We start from the raw sequence: 22,482 nt of genomic DNA, 5'->3' as shown, positions 1-22,482 counted from the left end.
GGGTGAGCTGCAGAAGTGAATGTCCTGCAGCAGGCCTTAGCCAGAGCGGTTTCTCTAAACGATGCATTGGAAAGAGAATCGGCTCGGTTCGTGGAAACACGGTGTCTGTGCGACACCCCCGGCCCCTCAGCTGCGCTGGGGGGTGCTCCCCTGGGTTCTGGAGCAGACGCTGCACCCAGCAGGCCCCCAGCCCTGCCCCAGTGGTGCCGTCTCAGCTGATCGGCCTCTGTTCCTTGGTGATGAAGAGAGTGAGTCTGGTCTTTGCGCACCATTGTGGAAGCAGCCCTGAAATTGGGGGTGATGCTGGACTGGGGTTCTCGGCCTGAAAGTGGAGAGAGGTCCCACAGGGCTCCTCACGCTGCCCTTTTCTGCGTGTGCAGAGCTGTTTGATCCCTGGGTGCCGAGTGGGTGGAGGGACGTGGTGCGGCCCTGTCCTGGAAGACGCTGTGAAGGTCCCTGCATTCTCAGGCTCCTGGACACTCATCCTAACCTGGGGGACAGACACCATTGAGAGGGACATCCGAGTCCCTTCTGGTCTCACAGTCCAGAACTCAGTCCCCCATAACATGTTGACACTTTTCAAGATAAATATATTTTTAAAAAAGGTTCAGGACCTCGAAGTAGCATAAGAAGCAGGTTCTAAGCAGGTTGGTTTCCTCTGGACTCGGGGTGTTGGTGTGCTTTGCATTTGCCTCAGGATCTGGGGTCGCGCTCCCTTTGGTACAGGAAGAAGATCCTGTCACGTTTCCCTTGTTCCCTTGACTGCTGGGAAACGTACCTAGGCTGCGGCTCTGTGGCCACAAGCCTCACACTGGCTCTTGGGTGAGTCTCCCCTTCCTGCTGTCACTTCTGGTCTCTTGGACGTCACTTTCACTGTGCTGTGCGCTGCTGCGTCTTCGAGCTTCCCCTCCAGCCTGCTGAGCGTAGGAGTGTCTCCTGCTTTCTGGCGTCTGGCCCCGTGGGTTTGGGCCCCGCCGCTAGAGCGCGGCGTGGCGGGCTTGGTTGGAGGCCGTGTTTCCACTGAGGCAAGGCTTCCTGCAGCTCTGAGGAGCGCGGCCCTCCAGGGTCGGCCCGCACTCTGGCCTGGCCTGGCATGCCAGCATCGTGTGTCCTCACTGTGGAGCTGGGCAGGGTCCGCGGTGGCGGGTGCCGTGGCAAGGAGGGTGGCTCCAGCACCCGTCCTGTCCCGCTCTGCCACCTGCAGCCACCTGCAGCGCAGGAGAGCTGTCCGGCCCTGGGTGTCCTGAAGACCCAGTGCAGGTGCCGAGCCACTTCGTTCAGCGATGGCAGTGGGCGGTGGTTCTGACCCCAGGCGGGCAGTCTGCAGGACTAGTGGGGAGCGGAGCAGCTGCTGGATGCGGACTGCTCTGCAGGAGGAGGAGGTGTGGCTAGACGCCCTGGTGCCACCTGAGGGTGGCACATGCCCCAGGGCTGGGTGTCCTCTCCTGCAGCCCTGGCTGTGCCCACAGGCCCTCTCAGGGTGGGGCTGCAGGACGGTCCTGGACTAGGCGTCCCTGCTGTGCTGGCCGCCACCCCCTGGGAATCAGCTCAAGTGTCCCTCCACTCTGGAGACCAGCCCTGGCTGCCCTACCCTCCTGGCCGAGGTTGCTGCCATCCCTTTTGCCCTGTGCCATCCTTGTGGCTTCCTGTTTATGACCCCGTGCTGACCGGGGCCTTGGGCCAGGCTCTCAGGAGCCCCTCGTCAGGGAGCCACAGGGCCTGGGGAGCAGGTTTCTGGGGACGGTGCACCTCAGATCATCGAAGGGCTCATCCAGGGCTCCAGGGACGGCCTGAGAGTCACTTGGCCCAAATGAGCCAGCTCACACAGGGCCGGGGAGGGGCCGCAGGATGCGGCCACACGCGTGGCAGCGGGAGCAGGTCCGTTTCCTCGAGTGACCCCATCACCCCAACGTGCCACTGTAGCAGATCTCAGTGGTCTCACGGTCAGACCAAAGCAGTCACTCCGACCTCAGGGGAGTTTCCATCCAAGGGGAAGGTCGAGGGGCGATGGGCCAGTGGGGCTGCGGGGACAGTGCCTGCATCGGTGGCCACACGGCAGAGCCTGTGCTCTCCAGGGTCTGGAGGCCGAAGCCCGAGGTTCCTCCTGAGGCCCCTCTGCCTCTCCCTATGTCCTCCCGGTCGTCCCTGCGTCCCGGTCTCTATGAGGATCCCTGGTTGGGCCGCCCTGTGACTTCCCCAAGTCACCTTCCTCAGGATCCACCTGTGTGCCCATAGTCACGCTCTGAGGCTCTGGCCTGTGACATGGATTTGGGGGCCGTGACTCAGCCTTCAGAGGGGACGACCAGAGGCGTCGGAAAGGGCGATGGTTCTCATTCGAGCTTTTGTTTTAAATGCTTCTAAGAAGGCAACAGCGACGCGGCACTGCCCACTACCAGGGGACTAAACGTGTGCCTGGCAGGAGTGGACGGCCCGGAGTCAGCCCTGCCGAGTGCACAGGCGCAGGTGGGCACCGGCCCGCTGCTCCGCCCAGCCCTGCGCCAGGCCATTCACGTGCAGCTTGCAGGGCCGACCCTGCCATGTTGGCGTCTCACTGGTGGCCCCACCCCACAGCGCCAGTGCCGTCCACCTCGGCTTCTGTCCATGGCTTTGCACTCCTCACCCTCAAACCAGCCAGGCCGTTCTGGTGGGCACCCGAGCCAGTGCCAGCAGGCCAATGTGTGAGCTCCGCAGCGTGGGCCGTGCCCGGGTCAGCTGTCGGGGGCCGTCAGGGCTGGCACTGCTCTTGAGTTGTGCTAATGGCTTCCTCCGTCCAAAAGCACTTGCTCGCTTGTCCCAGCGCGTGCCGTGTGTGGTGCCTGCCTCCTGAGGGGGCAGCAGGAGCCGCAGAGGCAGCCCTCACTGGTCAGGGCCCAGGCCTGCCTCACCAAAATGTCCTGGGTCCCCCCCCTCGGCCTCCTTGGCCGTCTGTGGACACCCCTCGTGATACGACTGCGTGCCCAGGGTCACGGCCACCGCCCTGCACCTGTCCCTCAGAGGATGGCGGAAGGTTCTCCTCCGGTGCCATCAGGACTTGGACCTGAAGCCTGTCGGCCGCGAGCAGTTAGGCCTGTCCCCGGGGTGACCAGCCCGTCCTCTGGTCGCTGTGAAGACAGGGTGGCCCCAGGGAGATCTGAAAGGCCCCGGGGGTGGCTCAGCCTGTGGGAGCGCCAGCTTCCCGTTAACAAGTTGTGGTTTTATTTTGAATGAGCCTCTTTCAACCCATTAATATCAGTCTGCACCGAAATCAACCTTCCCCTACATTATTCTCACACAGAAGGAGCAACGTGATTTTGAAAGTTAAATCAAAACAAAGCAATCTGTGTGCGAAGCCGATAAAAATCGCAGCTGTGGTCACGGAGCGCGTCTGCAGGCCCCGCTGACAGGAGGCTGATTTCCTCCCCTCCTCGTCAGGGAGGGAAGGGGGATGCGCTCGGCCTGCTCGGATCCGAGAGGGTGCTCCGTCCCTGGGCTGTGGAGGGCAGCGGGTCTGCTGGGGCTGGTCCCTGGGGAGGACTCGAATGTGAGCCAGGGTGCCCCCCCTGGCACTGACCTCGGGCTGCTCTGCACCTGCCCCTCGCGGTCACCTGCATGGGGACAGACCCCCAGTGGTCGCCCAAGCGGCCTGAGGCTGAAAGTGATCTGCAGGTTCCTCTGCAAGTGGCCTTTCTTTTGTCCTCACTTGGTCTTTGCTCCCGGGCTGGGGGTGGGAGGTGGGTTATCTCGGCCTCGCGTCTGTGACCATGAGCCTCATGGGCAGTCAGTGTGGTCAGCAAGCCGCCCAGGCAGCAGGGTCCCCAGGGTGCACCATCGGTGGCTCCACTTAGCTTCTTAGGGCAAACGACCCCAAATCACTGATTTTTCAGATGGATCACAGCTGCCAGAAATTCGCTGCGGAGGGTGTCTAGGACGTGAACATATGTGCAGGGTGCGCATGCTGCCCGGGGCCCCCAGCTTCCCCAGCACCACGCGCTGTTGGCTGGGTTGCTGTCCTGCGGTCAGGCGGTCACTGGGCACGCCTGCCCTGCACGCAGGACGTCAGGCCTGCAGGACCTGGACACGCCCCCCGCAGTCTCAGGGGTGGGTGGTCCCATGAGGTGCTCGGAGGGGCTTCATGGCAACCACGGTGGGGCGGGTGGTCTACTCAACACAGGCGCCCCAGACCAGAGGGGCACTAAGAAACTTTACTTTTGTGTTTCAGGTATTTTTTAATAATTACCAAGCAGAAGACCACCCCCAGATGGTCATCTTGCGCCTGTTGCGTTACATCATCCGCCTGGTGTGGAGGATGCACTGACAGAGTCTCCCGGGTCGGACACACGCAGGCCCTTCGCTCCTGGCCGGGGCCAAGCCCAGCCCACGCCCGCAGCCCCCGCTCTGCAGCCAGTGCTTCCCCAGCGTGGAGGGCGGCCAGCGGCAGTGCAGAAGACTCTGCGTCCGGTGGACTTGACCTTGCCGTCCACCGCACCGTGCCCGCTGGAAGTCGCTGTGAATGTAAATGGGGAGGATCCTTGAGACGCGGGAACGTGGCCTGGAGCGGGACCCTCTGGAGAAGGGCGTTTACTCGCGGGCTTTCCCACCTCCTGGAGTAAGAGCAGGTTTTTTTCACAAAGGCAATGGAAACTTTGTAACCAGCTTGTGATGATTTTGTACAAAGAGGTGGAGCCCGTTCCCTATCTCAGAGGATCGCCCACGCCCTGCCGTGGAACTGAGCCAGCTCGTGCTAAGGCTGCCTTAGTTTATTTTCAGAGATTCTAGACAGAAGTCTTTAACAGGGAGGGTTGTGATGGGTGCTCCCCCCACCGCTGTGTCTTTGAGCTTTTTTTAAGTCGTTGTTAATAACCAAAAGTGAAGAAATGGAACCGGTCAGGGGCACGCACGTGGCACCTCCTGCCCTGCACGCTGTTTACCTCCCTAGCCTCCCGGCCTCTGTGGCAGCTCCCAGCTGTCCTTCCTGCTCCCCCGCGAGGCAGCTCCAGGGGTCTGGGTGCTGGTGCGTGGGCGTGGGGTGGACGTCCTCGCGATAGGAGTGGGCACCAGGCCTCTCACGCCTTTGCTGATCTCCGACTGGCGGGCTGGGGCATGCCACGTGGGTCCCCTGGCCCACAGGGACTTGTCCCGGGGTGTTCTGAAGAGGGAGCGCTGTGCCGTGGCCACAGGCACACTTGGCATTGGCCCTTGGGGGCCACATGCTGATGGCCGCCAGCCCAGCTGCAGCCCTGCCTGCTGGCCCCTCCTGGGAGTCCACACAGGCCCCTGGGGGCTCCCTGTCCTCCTGGGGTGTGATGCCTGCCCTGATCCTGCTTCTCTCAGCCCACGTTGGACGGGCAGCTTGTTCTGCCTTCACCGGTACCCTGGGGCAGGGTCCAGCCTGGCCCTTGAGGCTTCCAGAAATTTGGCTTTTCCATTTTCTGGATGGTGGGGTCTATCTGGAGCCACCCGGGCCGCCACCTCTGTGGGGCGCACACTCTGTGCCTGCCCCTCCAGTCCCTTGGGATCGCAGTGCACCTGAGGCTGGTTGGTCAGTCATTTCAAGAGCAGGAAGATTGGGGAGACCCAGGAAAGACACAGATGGGGTGGTGGGGCTGCCAACCCTGTGATTCTTCCAAGTCACAAAACCTCAAATCATGAACCAACTTTTAATAAAAGGAGCGCGCGAGCGTTCAGAGACGTCGGCAGTGCCAGCAGCTCCTGCCCTCCTCCAGATGGAGAGCCCGCGCTGCCTGTCACCCGGGGCCGGTGGGAGCCGCCCGCGCCCCCACGTGTGCGTGTGTATGTGTGTATATACGTGTACAGACACGCATCTGTATATGCTGCCTCTGTGCTTCTTTCCTTAAGTAGAGATGATCTGAGCAAATGCGCTTCCTCTTTGTATCTTGAAAGCTGTGCTGGAGCACGGCTCGTCTCCTGACGTGTCTTGAGCCCACTGTGGTCACACGTTCAGCCCACGTTGCAAGGCGGGGTGGGGGTCACAGCGCGGCCCTGCTGGACACATACACACACACACACACACACACACACACACACACGCCAAAGATGCATTTGGTTCTGGGCCCCCCGCCTCCCAGGATCTCCGTGCTCACGTGCCAGCCTCCGACTGGAGCACTTTAGGTCTCTTGAGCCCTGTGACTTGGGGGACAGGTGCCCAGGGCAGCACCAGCATGCTTAGTGCTGGCCGGTGGCAGCCTGGCCGCCAGGCTGGCGGGGAGCAGCTGGAAATCCAGTCCTGTGCGCGGCAGAGGCGTCACCGGGAGCTGGCACCGGAGCTTGGAGAGATGGCGGGCATCTCTGTACTGTACCCACTGATCAAAACGCCCCTGCAGAAAGCGTGCCTCCCTGCCGTGGGCACACCTTGGCTTCTTAGTTTTTATTATCTTTTGACTTTTTTTAGGGGGGAAGAAAAACCCTAGATCCCTGTTTTTGAAAATGCGGGTTTTGTGCCTTGACAACCTCTCCTGTGCGAGGTTTGTAAAAAAGTGTCCTGTGACTTCACACCGAGAGATTTGTGAGCTTCCAGTTCCCTTCCCAGAAACCAGCCGATGAAGAATTTTTGGAGGGGGTGGAGGAGTCGGAGAAACCAATTTAAAATTCCTTTCAAGTAAAGTACAGTGAGATGCAGTTTTCTCCTGCTTCCCTTCTCCGTGTTGTATATATTTTGACTATTTATTAGATTAGGAGGTCATTTATCAACTGAGCCAAATGTCTGTGTGCAATTTTATGTTCCCTTGACCTTTCTTGTAAAATTTTGTACAGCATCAATGAGTAAAAATCACTGTTTTTCTAAACCTTTTTCAAAATCAAGGATTGTAAATATTGTAGATTCTTTTTCTGTGTAATGTGGCCTACTGTTTTATAATGCTGTAACTTGTAGAAATATTGTATATTTATTTTCTGCTTATTTAATGTCTTAAGTTTTGGAAAGTGTTGACATCCCTGTCCCCCATACCTTGCCATCCTGGGACTCGGCGCCAGCTCCCGAGGCGGGAGGTGGTGACTGGTGGGCTCTTGCAGACCACGTGGTCTTCCTGGGGTGGCCTCCGGCTTCTGTTCCTGGTGGTCAGCTCTTGGGCTCTGTTGTCCTTTGGGTGGAGTTTGAGAAACTAGCGTTCACTCCAAGAAGTGCTCAGCAGCCTGTGTTCCGGAGCAGCTCGCTTCTCTGAGGAGCAAATTTGCTAACTCCAGGCCTGTCTTTTAAGATGGAAAAGTAAAAAAATAAAAGTATTATCAGTGGATGGGAAAGGTTTTCCCTGACAACTCAGCATCGCAAGGGGCAAACTGCCCCCTCTGGAGCACAGCCACCATGCAGGTGGTCCAGGGGGAAGGCCAGGCTGGGCCAAGGGACTGCGGCTCCTGTTTCGGAGCCACTCGGGGCGCCTCCGTCACCAGGCCCTCGTTGGCAGCTGACGAGTGAGTGGCTCTTCCCCACCTGCCTGGTGGCTGCTAGGCTGAGGCGTGGCCTGACCTTTGCCCCTTGGGCACTAACTGCACACCGCCTCCGCCATGCAGTCACTCACTGCATCCGGTCAGCCTGCTTCTCCAGGTCCCTGCCCTCTTCCCCATTCACCATCCATCCCCTTCGGGAGAGGTCGGGGCCCGCTGAGCATCGAGATGTGGAAGCTCACAGATGCTCCAAGGACATCTAGTGACCCCGCATGGGCGGTTCTGCTGCCCCTGCTGGTTTAGCCTGGTGCCTGAGTGTGTCCCTTGGCACACGCATGTGCGGGATGTGGTTGCACGTGTCGCTCAATCAGCTGGGGTCTGCCATGTGCAGGGGTGACCCGACTCCCTGGGAACTTGAGCTGAGCACTCCCTGGGTTTCCGCACAGGCTCTCTGACCACTCGTTACTGTATGGGGACTCATCAGGTGCCCACTCACAATAGCACTGACTGTCTAGCGATCCGTCACTGTCTCCCCCAGGACCCAGCATATGTAGCATTGTACTGCAATTTCCCTGGCTGACTTGTTTTGCACTGAAGAATTTTGACAGGGTAATCGCCACTTTACTTGTGCAATACTGCTGTAAATAACTGCAGATTTTTTTTTTTTTTTTTAAGAAACTCAATCTTTTATGTTCTTAATGAATTTTATATAAATAAAACCTTCAACTAGTTCTGGTGAATTGTTTGATGTTTTCACAGCAATGGGGGCAAAACAGCTAAGCTATACAGGAGTACCGGCCAGCCTGCCCTTGGTCAGCCGGAGGACAAGCGGGCTACGCCAGACCTGCGGGTCCTCACTCCAAGTCCGGTGGCATACTTAAAAGCAAACCATGCTTTTCAGGTTTTGAGTTAGCTCAGCTGCCCGTCATCAGACACAACAGCCCTGGGCAGAGGGCATGGGGGCAGCGGGTGTGCTGGGAGCAGCTCAGCTCTGTGTGCCCTGCCATCTGGCCTGTCACAGTCTGAAGAAAACAGGAAAGATAGGAAATCCCATGTGACTGAGGAGAACGGGCTCTCCTGCAGCCCCTGCTCGCAACTCAAGTGTAAAGTGGCCACCAGCTTCTCAGGGGCCTCCGAGCTCCCTGATCCAAGCTTGCACTGGATCGGGGGTGACTGAGAACTTAGGGCCTGGCCTCCAGTAGAAGTTGTTCAGGTCCACTTAAGGACATGACTTGCCACTTCGGCTCTGAAACCAGTCCTGGGAAAGTGTCGAGCTCCAAACATAAGAATATATCCATGCTTCAGTTTTAATTAGGCAAGCCATATATAAAGGATCTTGTCAATGCTGCTGGTTTATTTTGAATTATATTTGTTTCAGATCACCCAAGCCCCCCTCCTTACCACTCTTACCACTGTCATATTGCACTGTGTGTGTGCGTGTGTGTGTGTGTGTGTGTGTGTGTGTGGTTACACAGTGGTTTTGCACTTGCTGTAAATTCCATAAACCTAGGTGGTTCTGACTTGGGCCATAGATCTTTCTAGAGCAACTACTTTCCAGCCACTGGGAGAGATGCCAGGGCACAGGTATAAGGGCTTCTCTGGGGCCTCCTGCTCTGGTGGAGGCAGCTTCAGCCCAGTGGCCACACCACCTGCAGGATGAGGAAGCCACATTGGTGTCAGCCTGGCATACTAGCAGGGAGTGGGATTGAGTGGTTTAAATTCGAATGCTAGTAGGACGATCATTTCAGGCATTGTTGGTAATCTGCCTTGTTTTCCAAAGTGCTATGTTTACTTTTAATTGAATTTTCCTATTGATTATCAGCTTCTAATATATTTTGGACAGCCAGGCATGATGGTGCATGCATGCCTGTAATCCCAGCAACTCAGGAGGCTGAAGCAGGAGGATCGCAAGTTCAAGGCCAGCCTTAGCAACTTAGTGAGACCCTAAGCGACTTAGTGAGACCCTATCTCTAAATAAAACATAAAAAAGGGCTGGGGATGTGGCTCAGTTGTCAAGCACCCCTGGGTTCAGTCCTGGTACCAAAAAAAAAAAAAAAAATTTACACACACACACACATATATATGCATCCGTATAGAGAGAGCAAAAATCTCTTATTTATAGGCAGTATTTATCCTTTAGTCTGTTACTTATCCTTTTTCCCTGACATTTGATTATGAAATTTTTCAAACAGGGAAGTCAAAAGGGTTTCCTAGAGAACAACCATGCACTCTCTCCCTAACTTTGACCTTGAACATTTTAGAACATTAGCAACATCTATCCATCTATCCATCCATCTTATTTTGGGATGCATTTCAAGTAGGTTGTAGTCATCAATAACCTTGCCCCTAAATATTCAGCATATCTATAACATTTTATGTTTTTTCCCCCATAGAGCTAAAGTTTATAGTAAAACACTGATGTGCATTAAGTGTACCTCTGCTGAGTTTCATCCAAGGAAAACACTGTCACCCAACCCCTATCAAGATAGAGAACATTACTGTCCCTCTAGAAAGTTCCCCTCTGCCCCAGGAGGGACCTCTGTTCTGAGTTTTTTCCCACCTTAACTATTAAGTTTTGCCCGTTTCTGAGCTTCGCATGAAGGTAGTCATACACAGTGCAGTCACATGGGTCTGGTTTCTTCTGCCCGACATGATGTTTCTGAGACTGTGTTAAAATGGTCGTGACTGGTCTATAGCCTTCTTAATGGACTTGTCAGCTTTTAGCAGTGCAGGCAACGCTGTATAAGCTGCTGTGAGTATACACACTTTTCTGTAAAGGTGTATTTTTGTTCTGCATGGCTTTTCATTGCTTGTGATATTTATGCAGAAGTTGTCACGTAAGTCAGATTTGTTGATCTTGCTTTAGGTTTCTGTGTTTGACACAACTTCTCTACATCACAGTTTTAAATATCTTTTATTCACACAACCCTACAATTTGGGAATTCTTCATCTTAACCTAGGGATTTTTTCTGTTAGGGATACGCAGTACGAATCTGTTTCCACACCACCCATGGCTGCTTGTCGTCTTCCAGCAGCCTGGAGTGACCCTCTGAGAGAGAATACATCGAATCCTGGTCACACGGTCCTGATGCCCATCTCTTCCCTTTTCCGTTCATCTTTTTGTTGAATCCATATTTTAATGACTACTTTTGTAGTGTATTTTTGATTTCTTATTCTTCAAAATTGTCATGGCCGTTGTACATTTTTTCTTTCACATGCGTTTTAGAATCAGTTTAAGCTTCTCCAAAAGCTCTCTGTGGGTCTTATTTAGGATTACACTATTACATGTACATATACGATATTACATATGATGTAATACTTTTCTGCTGATTTCCAAGGGGCACGGAATTTTTAATCTTATCTATTAGACTTGACCTAATGCACTTGATTTTTCTTCATAAAAATCTGTGCATCTCTCGTTAACCCTTTTCCCGGGGGTGGGATGTCTGATCTGGCAAACGACGGTTCTTCACCGAGATCTCCCTTTATGCACCTGCCACTCAGGTACCCCCTCTGCCTCTGAAACTCCCTCCCTGCCCTTAGTGCCACGGGGGCAGCCAGAGCCCATCCGAAGCTCTTTCCCAACACTGCACCTGGAACAAGCCAGGCAAGGAGGACACATTTGGAGGTGGTATCCCAAACTCCAGGGCCTGTTGGCATTCCCTGGCCTCTGCACTCAGCTGCCTGGTCTCAGCAGCAGCTTCCCATTGGTCCGAGCCAGCGCCTGCCCCACCAGTAAGTTCAGTGCTGAGTCACAGTTGACTAGCTGGCTACAGAAGTACCAGCTGATTCATTTCTACCTGTCAGAAGGACTGAACAAAAAGATTGCCGGAAGTTCTCCATGAACAATGTACATCCAGAAGCTGTGAGTGACAGGCTGATTGTTAAAATTCCCCACTGCCAAGGGCAGAATGGGCTGGGCAGAGATGGAAAATAAGGTCAGATGATAGTGTCTTACCTGCTTAGGTAACTTCTACCATTCACTTGGTCCCCTTTTCCCAGAAACTGACATTCCTGGGAAAGTCCCAAGTCCTTAGAATCCATCACCCTGGAGAAGATATCTTGGCATGTTGAAGGTCCTTGTTCCTGAACAAGTTACCATTTTATTGTATGTGTTATCAGATGGACCCAGAAGGCAAGATGGTAACTCCTGAGCCTCATCTCAAAACAAATTTGAGAAGAATTAACTTTAACAATGACCCTTCATCCTGGTGGTAAACAAGATCAGACGTTGGGGACCGCCGTCTCAAAATCCACCATAAAGATGTCATGTTCCATGGTGGACTTTCTGGCCCAAAAGGGACATCGGACAGCTTAAGCAACCCATTATTTTTTCAGTAGTTTAAATGGTTGTTTTCCTTAAATAAAAATAAGTATTCAAACCAGGCACAGACAATATAAAAATGTTTAAAGCCAGGACTTATTAGGGAGGTCCTGTTTCTCAAGGCCTCGCCATGGGTAAGCAGGAATCCGCAGCATGACTCCATAGTGCAGTCCTCGGGAGTGTTTCCGGAGGTGCGGTGCTGGGGTGCCAGGCCCACAGCTGTCCCTGTTATAGGCCAGGGCCCACTAATGACCATTAACTGCTGGGTACCTGCTGTGTGTGAGGCACTGCCCGAAGCATCTGAGACTGTTATTGCCCCAGGTGTACAGATCGGGACCCTAAGTTAGCTTAAGCCACTCGCCCAAAGTCCCAGACTGGTCAGTGGCAGAGCCTGGGTGTGAACGGAGGCGGTGTAGCTGTCCCAGCATGCACATCTGACCTCTGGTCCCTTCCTGGGACCCAGTGAAACTAGAGCAGGAGGTGGAGGCCAGCCTGGGTCTGCCTCCGGGGGATGCTTGTGGAACACCTGTGGGACAGCAGTACCTCAGAGCAGTCCCAGGATTTCTAGGGACTTAAGATTCTGTGGCCTGCATCTCCAGAGAGTACGTCTGCAGTGCCACTCAACCACCAGGGCATTTCATCTTCACCAGTGACCCACAGTGGAACCCCAAGTCCTGCACTTCCTGTCTAGTCCCATACTTTCTGTCTAGTCCTGTACTTCCTGTTCAATCCCGTACTTCCTGTGTAATCCTGTACTTCCTGTCTAGTCCCATACTTTCTGTCTAGTCCTGTACTTCCTGTTTAATCCTGTACTTCTTATCTAGTCCGGCACTTCCTGTCTAGTCCTGCACTTCCTGACTAGTCCCATACTTCCTGTCTAGTTTTGCACTTCTTGCAAACTCTCACCCTAGCCTGCAGACTTCCTGTTGATTTTTAGGTTGCCCCAACAGCTCTGTAGAAGGGATTTGTGGTGCCCTCCTCCTGCCCGATGCCTCCCACTCACTCCTCCACTGGGGAGGGACAGCCTCCCAGGTGTTTTTTCATGTTTAAGGCCATCTTAATGGGGGTTTCCTGGTACCAGGGTGATAGAGCAATAGGATCCCACGGCAGGGGTGATGTCCCCAGGCACAGAGGGCCTTGTTGGTGTCCACTAGGAGCCAACCCACCCCCCTATTTACATCTGGCCCTGACATCTTTTCTACCCAGACCTGGAACGGGGTGGGTGGGGGGTGAACCAAGAGCTTCCCCAGTGTCCAGCTTCCCCTGACTCTTGCCAGCCCTGCCTGGGCTCCTGAGGCCACAGCCCCAGCTGGGTTCAGATGTTCCTTCTGTGACTCTCATGCTGGTGCACAACTGCTCTGGGGTGCCAGTGGATGGCAGGGTTTGGAGTCTGGATGACTAAGTCCCCCACGTGGCCCCCTCGGCATGGGGAGCCACAGCAGGACAGTGTCCTCGGGGGCTCAAGTGGACCACCCTGCAGAGAGCTGCTGCTCTTCTGGAGAACTAGGGCCACCCCGGTTTTCTCCTCTTGAGTCCCTCGGGACTTCACACATGTCTACCGCTAGGAGTGCAGCTCCCAGTGGAGTACAGAGCCCTTCGAATGAGCCGAGAGCCTCACCCTCTGCACCGCACGCCAGTTTCCTCCTGGCCTCCTGGCTGCTCCTGCTCCGTGGCCCCAAGCCAGGAGCCGCACAGGGAGAGGCTGGGGATTCTGGCCTCCAAGGACACTAGGGGCCTCCCCAGGCCCTTCTAACAGGAAAGGGAGCCATCTCTGCTCCTGGAGGAGATTCCAAGCAGACTGACTCAGTCAGAAACTCTCCCGGTGTTACTCAGCCATGACTTTCATGTCAACATGTTACTTCCTTCTGCTGAGAAGTCTCACACACAAAGCACTGGATGTAGAAAATGTGGCCTGTTTTTTTTTTTTTTTTTAATAAAAGTAAATAAATTCTGTGACCTTGAAATCTGGAGCCTTGGAAGAAGAGAGCGTTAGCCCCAGCTTCCTCGTCACCAGCTGCCATTTTGAAAGGCTAGGGCGGGGTGGGGGGACGTTTTTCTTCTTCCATCAGCTCCTATCAAGTGTCTGTGCCATTTAAGTGTAGGTGAAGGATTCTGTTGTCTCCAGCCCGGGAATCTGGAAGGACTTGCCCTCATCCGTGTGTTTATTCTATGATGTTCCATGATGCTCACTGAGTGTCCATCATCTAGGGGAAGGGGACCCTCACCTTGGAGCACTTTGTGGGGAATCTTCCACTCTTTGGGGCTTTACACAAGCAAGGGCCACCTCTCCAATCTCCTGTGGCTTCCAGTGCAGTGTCTCTAGAAGTTCCCTGGCAGCCTGGAGTCCAATCCCGAGGACGCCTCCGGCCCACCAGGTGGGCGGTTCTCCCTGGGCGCGTGCTCTGAAGGACAGCACGAGAAGGTGCCTTCTGCCTGTTTAGATTTGTGTAGTTGCAAAAGGTCCCATTCTCATCCCACTACCCCTGGCGATTCACTCTGGTGCAGGCGTCCTGCCAACCGGGGTGAGCGGGTGAACAGTGGGCTAGAGGGCCAGGGCCAAGGCAACAGCTGGTGCTGGTAAGGTGGTCCTGGGCACTCGGCTGTGGTCAGGTGAGTCAGGGCCCCTGTTGACAAACCTGAAGGGCTGCGGGGGGTCAGAGAGGAGGGGTGGTTGGTGAACTCAGGCGGGTGGGCGGAGGTAGACCAGGTGGACAATGAGGGTGGTCCTGTGTGCCAGGTCCCCACCTTCCTCCCACAGCTCAGGAGGTCCAGGGGTGCTTAGCACTAGGGAAAGTGTCTTCCTGCCTGAGCAGGACACGCACAGGCCCTGGGGGCACCTTTCAGTCTGAGTAGGTAGAAGAGCAAAGTGTCTTCTCACAATGGCGGCCATTTCTAAGTGCCCATGCTACTTCAGGATGCTGTGGTCTCCCAGAAGTGGCCTTTGTGGAACCCCCACAGGAACCCTCCCAGGGTCCCCTCCTGCCCCAACCTGCTGGGGGCTCAGCCAGAAACTACTCCCTGGGTGCTCTTGGCCTGACTGTGGCTGAGCCCGGCCGCCTGCCGGCTTCCGGTGTGTGCACCAGTCCCTCTGGGGGAGCTTAATAAATGTATCCGAAGTTGCATCTCTGTCCCTGGACTGTGAGGGTCAGCCTGCGTCCCTCCTACTCGGCAGGACCTGGGGGTGCCTGGTACCTAGTAGGCCCGCAGCTGATGGGTGGGTGTGTGGCATCCACATCTCTCCGGACCGTCTCGGCCATCTTCCTTTGGAAGCCTCACCTGTCCTGGCTGCTCGGCCCCAGGACAGGCCCTTTCTTGCCACTCTAAAGAGCAGTGAGGACGGCGTCCACTGGAGCGACAGACCTCTTCCTGAGCGGCAGGCCCAGCCTTTGGCAAAAGACCTGTTCTTTTGGGGGCCCACTTGTGTCCCCCTCTGCTCCACCTGCCTGGGCCCAGGGGCCTAGCTTTCCCTAAAGTCCTTCCTGCTGCCCAGAGGGCCATGCCTGCAGATGCTGACCATGAGTTAGTCCCACGCCCCGGGGGACAAGTGACAAGGCCCACCGAAGGAGCCTGGAGGCGGCTCAGAGGCTGCACTGGGGGCAGTTTGGCTGCCGTCTGAGCTTGGTGACTAGTGCAGTGCCGAACAAGTCATCCTTAGTCATCAGAAAATGACGAGGGGGAATAAATCCCTGTCACCGGGCTGTGTCCGGGGACAGCCACGTGGGTATCCTGGAATGTCCCAGCTCACGCCCACCTGCCATTGCTGCCCCACCCTTTCTAAAGCCCACTCTCCTGGGACCCCAAGGTTGGCAACTGGACGGCCCCAGGGCTGTGCCTTCCCTGACCCTCATGCAGTGAAGATTCCGCTGTACCCTCTGGACAGCTGGATTCGGCCACCTGGGATCCCCATCTCCACCTGCTGGAACTTGGGGGCTGGACCTCGGGTGGCAGTGGGGCAACAGGGAAGGACCCTGGCCTCCTCTCTGGTCGGGTGACTGGCAGGCCTGCGTGAATCTTGTCCCTTGCCGCTTCCGCACTGGCACATAGTAGGTGCTCAGGACGTCTGAGGAGGCCAGAGCCCTTTTCTCAGGGAGGGAGGTGGCTGCCCTCGCGCCTAATGAAGAACCACGAGGAGAGTGAGAGTGGAAGCTCACCCCTGGCCCCCACCCATGACGGTGTCTGCTGTGGGCGCAGTCCCCGGTAGCCTTTCACAGCCCTGCCGGGGGGCGGGCACCCAGGCAGGCTTTTCTCCAAACTCCCAGAGGAAATTGGGCTTGCACTCCCACCAGCAGGGGCCAGGGCAGCCCGGGCAGGTGGCAGGGAGAGGCCTCGGGGGCCCCTCAGGACATCGAAGGACTGCTCTTGCCCACCTCATGGGTCACCGCCTCGTCCACCCCACCTGAGTCCAGCACAGGAACTGACCTGCCAAGCAAGGCCATGAAAGTGCGCAGCTAGACGGAGGCCTGAGGTGTGAGGGGACGCACCTGTCCCTGGGTCCAAAGCCCCTTGTGCGGCCAGGATGGCTGTTACTCATGGGCTGGGGCAGAGGGAGGGCCAGAGCAGTGGGGAAGGAGGCCTGGGGTGGACAGGACACACTGCCTCCAGACCCGACCTGACGGCACAGATGCCAGAGAGGCAGGTGTGCTGCGAAGGACTCCGGCCTTGCTGAGTTCGGTCCGTCCACAGCCCAGGCAAGGCACCTCCGTGGCTGAGAAGCTGCGTTGGACTCTTTCCTCCCCTGATGGTAATTCTCGGGGTCCACAAGTAGACCTTCTGATAGAGGCTGGGGAAGGGGAACTGCAAAATCAGTAAAATTAAGTAGATTAAGACATTTTTCTGTGATTATTTGTGGGGTTTCCTTTTTCTTTTTTCTCTTGAAGCTTTGAAGAGCAGAAGGACTGTATAACATAAGTTAGTTTCTGCCCCAGAAATGTCAAATAAAACTCCAGTTTGAGAGAGACAGAATTCTTCACCAGTGTTCCTAAATGCCAGGAACTTTTTTTGGTGGGGGGCAGTACTGGGGATGGAACCCAGGGATGCTTGACCACTGAGCCACATCTCCAGCCCTTTCTATATTTTATTTAGAGACAGGGTCTACTGGGTTGCTTAGGGCCTCACTAACTTGCTGAGGCTGGCTTCGAACTCACGATCCTCCTGCCTCAGCCTCCGGAGCTACTGAGATTCCAGGAATGTGCCACGGTGCCTGGCATGCCAAAAACTTTCTTCCTGCTTTGTGACTGAAGTTACTGTCCTGCAGCCTGTCACAATTTCCGGTTGAAGAGGACCCCAAGTGGAAGCCAGCCTGGCCCAGCGGAGCATCCTGCATATCCGATTCCTGGCTCCCACCACTGAGGAGCAGTGACCCAGAGGAGAGCAATGGTCAGGCAGTCCAGCTCCTAGGGACTTGGCAAGACATGGCCCAGGTCGACTGATGACAGCCAGAGCCACCGACTTCCTCCTCCACTGCCCGGCCCTGGCCGGCCACTCTCTGTGGGGTACTTATGGTGGCAGAGTTGAACTATCAGAGAACACTGAGCTCCAAAAATGGCCACCTCCTCCTCACTGCTTCTTCCAAACCGTAGGGCCCGGCTGATCCCTAGCAGTGAAAGGAATGGACCTCACTGGAGAGCACAGGCAGTCTGGGGACATACTGCCCGCTCCTCTGACATCACCAGGGGAGACGGTGGTGGACGCTGGTCCATCACTTCACACAGGCATATGTTGGTGCGGGTCTCTGATCCTGGTGGCGCTGTGTCTTACTGAATCCCAGCCACCCGAGCCAGTTAGACCTGAGGGAATAATGACCAACAGCCCAAAGCAGCGTTCAGAGGTCCCTGTGTTGAGAGGCAGTGTGTCGGGGGTTGGGAGGGACGCCCCCTGTCCCCTGATCACCTCATTGACCTGCGGTCTTCATGCGGCTTATTGCTCAGGACCCAGGTTGCTCCCCACAGCGAGGATCATTGAGGTCCAGCCCCGAGGGGATTGCCGGTGTCTTATGGCTGCGAAACAGATTCCACCAAGTTGCTGGCTTTCAACAGCAGAAGTGTCTCCACTCACAGTTCTGGAGGCCAGAAGTCCAAAATCAAGGTGCAGCATGGCTGCGTCCCTGCTTGGGATCCAGGAGAGACTTCTCTGTGCCTCTTCCAGGAGTTCCTTTGCTTGTGACTGTCCCTCCCGTCCCCACCTCCGTCTGCACCTGACTTCTCTCCTATGGGGCGTGCGTGCGGGTGCCTGCCCGCGGGTCCGTGTCTGTGTCCACTGTTTCTCATAAGAACCCTCGTCATTGGGTTTAAGGCCACTCAGATGATCCAAGCTGATCTCAGCTCAAGAGCCTTGACTTCATTACATCTGAGAGAAACTTGTCCCCAGTAAGGTCCCCGTGCAGGTCCAGGGTGTCTTTTAGGGGCCACAATTCAACTCCTTCCGAGGGCTGTTTAACCCTAACAGCCACTGGTTTCGATGCTTTGCCTAAACTGTCTCCTGCGTCTTCCCCACGACGCTCAGAGGCAGGGCACACGTCGTCATCCCGTGTCGGAAGAGCGAAGCCACTCAAGGCCAGCGAAGGCGAAGGCGTCTCCAGGGTCCCACACCAGAAGGTGGCGGAATGGCAGGGTGCTCCAGAGCCTTCTTGGGACATCGTGGGGGCAAGGCTGTGGGCTGCGCCGCCCCCCTGGTCAGTCTTGTTCCCCCCGTCACCACCACATCCGACCAGATGGGCCCCGTGGCATGGAGCCCACCCTCCCTGGAAGCCTGTCCCTGCAGGGCTCCTCGGGCCCCCTGCAGCCACCCCTGGACAGGCTCATCCTTTAACCTGGGCTCCAAGCACCTGTCCAGCCGCCAGCCCAGCAGTTCCCACTGCCCGCTTCCTGGCTCCAGGTCCCTGCCTGTGGGCCTCCCTCCCGCAGCCTCCCCTGCCTCCAGGCTGGACTCCTCTGCCACTCTGCTGAACTCTCGCCTGCCCGGCTGGCGGCCCAGCTCCTCCACCCCCGCCTCCCCATCCGTGCCCCACGTCCCTCCCCGGCTGTTCCTGCTCTGGGTTCCTCTCTTCCAGCTACGTGAGCCTCTCTGGCTTTTGTCCCTGTCTCTTTCTCATGCTGCCAGGCTGCCTTGGTCCCCCCTTGTCCAGTCCCTCCGTACTCAGCCGCCTCCTCATTCCTCTGCTTCGGGCTCAGCCTTCTCAAAATAACCCGCTGTATCTACTTTGTCTCCACTTTCTTGACTCTGTGCCCTCCTGAACCCGCTGAACCTGGCTCTGCCCCCACCGCTCTCCCTGACACTCGGTCAAGGTCCCAGGGACCCATCTGGCCAGCTCTTGGCCTTCATCATGGTCCTTCCATGTAGCAGAAGGACACTCCCTCCCTGCGGACACACTCCGCGCGGTGTCACCTTGGGTGTTCTCCCATGTTGTCGGCCAGTCCTGCTTCGTGGCCCTCCTCCTTTCCTCACGCTGAATGCGCCTCCTTGGGCCCTCTTGTGTCCTCTTCCTCACTTGCCCTATAGTCCCTTGGACTTATTTATGTATTCATTTATTTTTGGCATCAAGGATTGAACCCAGGGGCATTTAACCACAGAGCCACATCCCCAGCACTTTTTTATATTTTATTTATTTTGGGACAGGGTCTCACCGAGTTGCTTAGGGTCTTGCCAGGTTGCCGAGGCTGGCTTTGAACTTGCCATCCTCCTGCCTCAGCCTCCGGAGAGGGTCACCCTGCCTGGCTTAATCCCTTGGATGTAAATACCATACCTATGCCAGTGATCCCAAACTAAATCCCCAGCCTGGACTTCTCTGAATCTGCTTCTGATTGGCAGACCATAGGGGCCTGTAACATCCCAACCAGGAGACTTCGGCCATCCCATAATTGGCACGTTCAGAGCAGACTCTCCAGTTTCCCCAGCACACCGGTCCCCTGGGTCCTTCAGCCTTTGGCCCCCTGAAAAGTTGGCATGGCTGTTTCACCCACGCACCTGAGCTCTCTCCTCGGGCAGGTCCTCACCCCTGTGTGTCCGTCCGTCCTGGGGTGCGTCCTGAACCGGTCTTGGTCTAGAAGGCACGCCCTCCCCTCCCTCCTCAGCTCGGGATGTTCTCCTCTCAGATCCTCCCCTCCCCACCCAAGCTCTTTCCTTTTACAAGTCCTAGCAGGCCATTTCTCTTGCCTGGAATATTCTCCCTGTTCTTCACGGAATCACTATTGCCCTTCATTCTGGCTCAGTTTTAACTGCTGTCTGCTTATAGTGGTCGCTGTTAACCCACCTTATCTAAAGCAGTCCCTGTTTATTTTATTTATTTACTGGTACCAGGGACTGAACCCATCACTGAGCCACGTCCCCAGCCCTTTCTATTTTTTTGTTTTGAGGCAGGGTCTTGCTAAATCGCTGAGGCTGACTTTGAACTTGCTATCCTCCTGCCTCAGCCTTCTGAGCCACTGGGATAACGGGCCAGGCCGGTTCCCTCTTATATTCTTTATCTCAGCCCCTTGTTTATTTTCATTTCCAACATCACAACTAAACTGCAGTTCCTTTTATGTGTGTCTCCTTTGTGATCGTCGTGGCTGACTCTCTTGCACTTTAATGAAAGACGGAAGAGGCCGCATCCGGGACAGTCCTGGCCCAGCTGAAATGCTCCAGGGACGGGGATGACGGGGAGAGAACCAGGGTCGGAGCACAGATCGAGCAACCACGGTCTCATTCAGAGCCTCCTCTTCCCAGGCCCGCAGGTCCACTTCAGAAGACAGAGGTAGGACACGGGCAGGGCGGGAGAAGGTCCCTCCGGGTGGGCACGCCCAGGCTGTCTTTGTCCTGTCCTCTGCCTCTGATCACAGCTGCTCCTGTGCCCCTGCCCTGTACTGAACCTGGTCACCCAACTTCCTGTATCCACCCAGCCCATGGTGGAAAGCACCCGGTCTCAGCTCTTCCAAGACCACCCCAGCAGGCACCTCCTTCCTTCCTCCAACGGCGTGCGCCCCTCCACCTCCAGATCCACCTCCTGGCCCGGCCCAGCCCTCTTCAGGACTCCTGCCCGCCTTCTGAGGACCCTTCACTCCTCAAGAGGGTCCTGCACCTTGTGCCTCAGGGCTCGGCTTTCTCCTGGGCACAGCCTTGTCCCTCGGGCATCCTGGGGAGGGTACTGCTGTTCCACACACCCAGCCCTCCACGGCCTCCCCCTGGGTGGCGGTGGGCACTGGCAGGCTCGGACACTGGGAGAATACCAGGGCAGGTGTGAGTCCAGCCCCTGTCCCCACTGGAGGACAGGCCAGGGAGCCTCCCCCAGGGTGCACTGCTGGGGTGGGGCTGGAGGGAGGGATGGGAGGCTTGTGCACCCGCATTTCTGTGCAGGCCAGAAGGCCATGACCGCCCGGGCGAGGCCAGCTGGGGTCAGTAGGACCTCAGGACGTGCTCCTGCGCAACAGGGTCCACTTCACACTTTGACCATAACCCCGGCTGCTGGCCACTCTGCCTGTGTTTACAATGGACGTGCTCCTTTCTCCTCCTCTCTGCCTGCTCCTCCCTAGTCTCAGGGGAGCAGGATCCCCTTCCTGCCCGTCCTGGGCAGGGCTCTGTCCCTGGGCACACCCACCACAGGGACAAAGTCGTCCAAACTTTGGGGATGGGACTGCAGCTCTCAGAAGTGACTCCCTCCCAAAGTAACAAGCGAATTACAACGGAGAACGGGGGATGGAGCCTTTGCGTGGCCTCTTTGAACGCCGCGTTCTCCCTGAGGGGCAGAACCACCGCCTCTGGGAGGGGTCCCCTGCGCGTCTCCTTGGCTGGCAAAGCAATAAACCTTTTTCCTTTTCTTAAAACCGTGTTACTGGACTGGCCTGGGGGAGAAGGACCCAGTTCTCGCAATAGGTCTCTGCTTTTCAGCCGGGAAACCCGTGTCCTTCCCTGCACGTGTGGCCGCCTCCCGCACCTCCGCCGCGACCTCTATGCAGGCTCCAGACCCGCGCCCGCTCCGGCTCATGCCCTAGTTCGGGCGGCGCCCTGAGCCCGCGGTCACAGCTCCTTTCTGTGGCCACGCGCGTCCCCCGCGGCTCAAAGGCCAGGCAAACACTTCCTCATAGGTCTCGGGGAGATGTCTTTGGAGGAGGGTCTGAGAGGTTCCCAGAGGGGAGCGGGTTCTTGGCACAAAGGAGGGAAAAGAATGGCAGCCTTCGCCAGAAACGGGCGAAAAGGCGCAGCCAGGTCTGCTTGGGAAGAGAGGCGCGCTCAGGGGGGGCGGACCCCACGAGAGGCGGGGTCTCGGGCTGGGGTCCGTGTGGGGGCGGGGTCTCGCCCGGCCTTCCCGCGCCTGCGCATTCTCATTCACGGGGCGCGGGCCCGGGGCGTTGGTCACTCTAGAGGAACAGCTGTTCCTGAGCGCTTTCTGCGTCCCAGTGACTCATGGGCGTTTCCCCTGGGACTCGGTAGCTGTCTTGATCCTAAATCCCTATCTCAGTATCATCTCATTCTTGAGGAGGGGCCTGCCCTTGGACACAAGGCTCAGAGAGGTTTAGAAACTTCCTCAAGGTGCCCAGCTGGAGGTGGGCAGGTTCTCCGGGCACTTCCCTGCCTGGCTCCCTGCCCACCTGCCTCGTGACTGGGAGCGTGGCCGAAGGAGTGAGCAGGGAGTGAAGGTCAGCCGGAGCGTGTCGCCAGCTCCCCTGGGAACTGAGTGTTCCTGGGGGCTAAAGTGCCCAGATAGTGCTGGAATTTCCCTCTCAAGACAGCAGGCCGAAGTGTGGCTTTGGTTTGATAAGCCTGGTTTTATGTCTTTGGGAGCAAACAAACCAACCATAAAGTGGCCG

At 56.6% G+C, this 22,482-nt stretch overlaps 1 protein-coding gene across 8 annotated transcripts in view; it reads left to right on the top strand.

The window, feature by feature from the left end:
- The window catches only part of BCL2L11 (BCL2 like 11), a 59,113-nt gene that overhangs the window by 30,994 nt on the left and 5,637 nt on the right, over positions 1–22,482 (top strand). For 6 of the 8 annotated variants that reach the window (XM_079110683.1, XM_079110681.1, XM_079110682.1 and 3 more), the window contains one exon: positions 4,199–8,108. The exons of 1 other annotated variant lie outside the window; for it this stretch is intronic. In XM_079110683.1, coding sequence (XP_078966809.1) covers positions 4,199–4,294 — 96 coding nt within the window. In that variant the 3' untranslated portion in view covers positions 4,295–8,108. Of the gene's footprint in view, positions 1–3,863; positions 3,926–4,198; positions 8,109–22,482 lie in introns of those variants that run through there. One more of the 8 variants, XM_079110678.1, reaches the window with a different exon arrangement.

Source organism: Sciurus vulgaris (genome assembly GCF_902686455.1).
Source record: "Sciurus vulgaris genome assembly, chromosome: 14".
Classification (NCBI taxonomy): Eukaryota; Metazoa; Chordata; class Mammalia; order Rodentia; family Sciuridae; genus Sciurus; species Sciurus vulgaris.
This window is presented reverse-complemented; position numbering and strand designations above follow the sequence as displayed.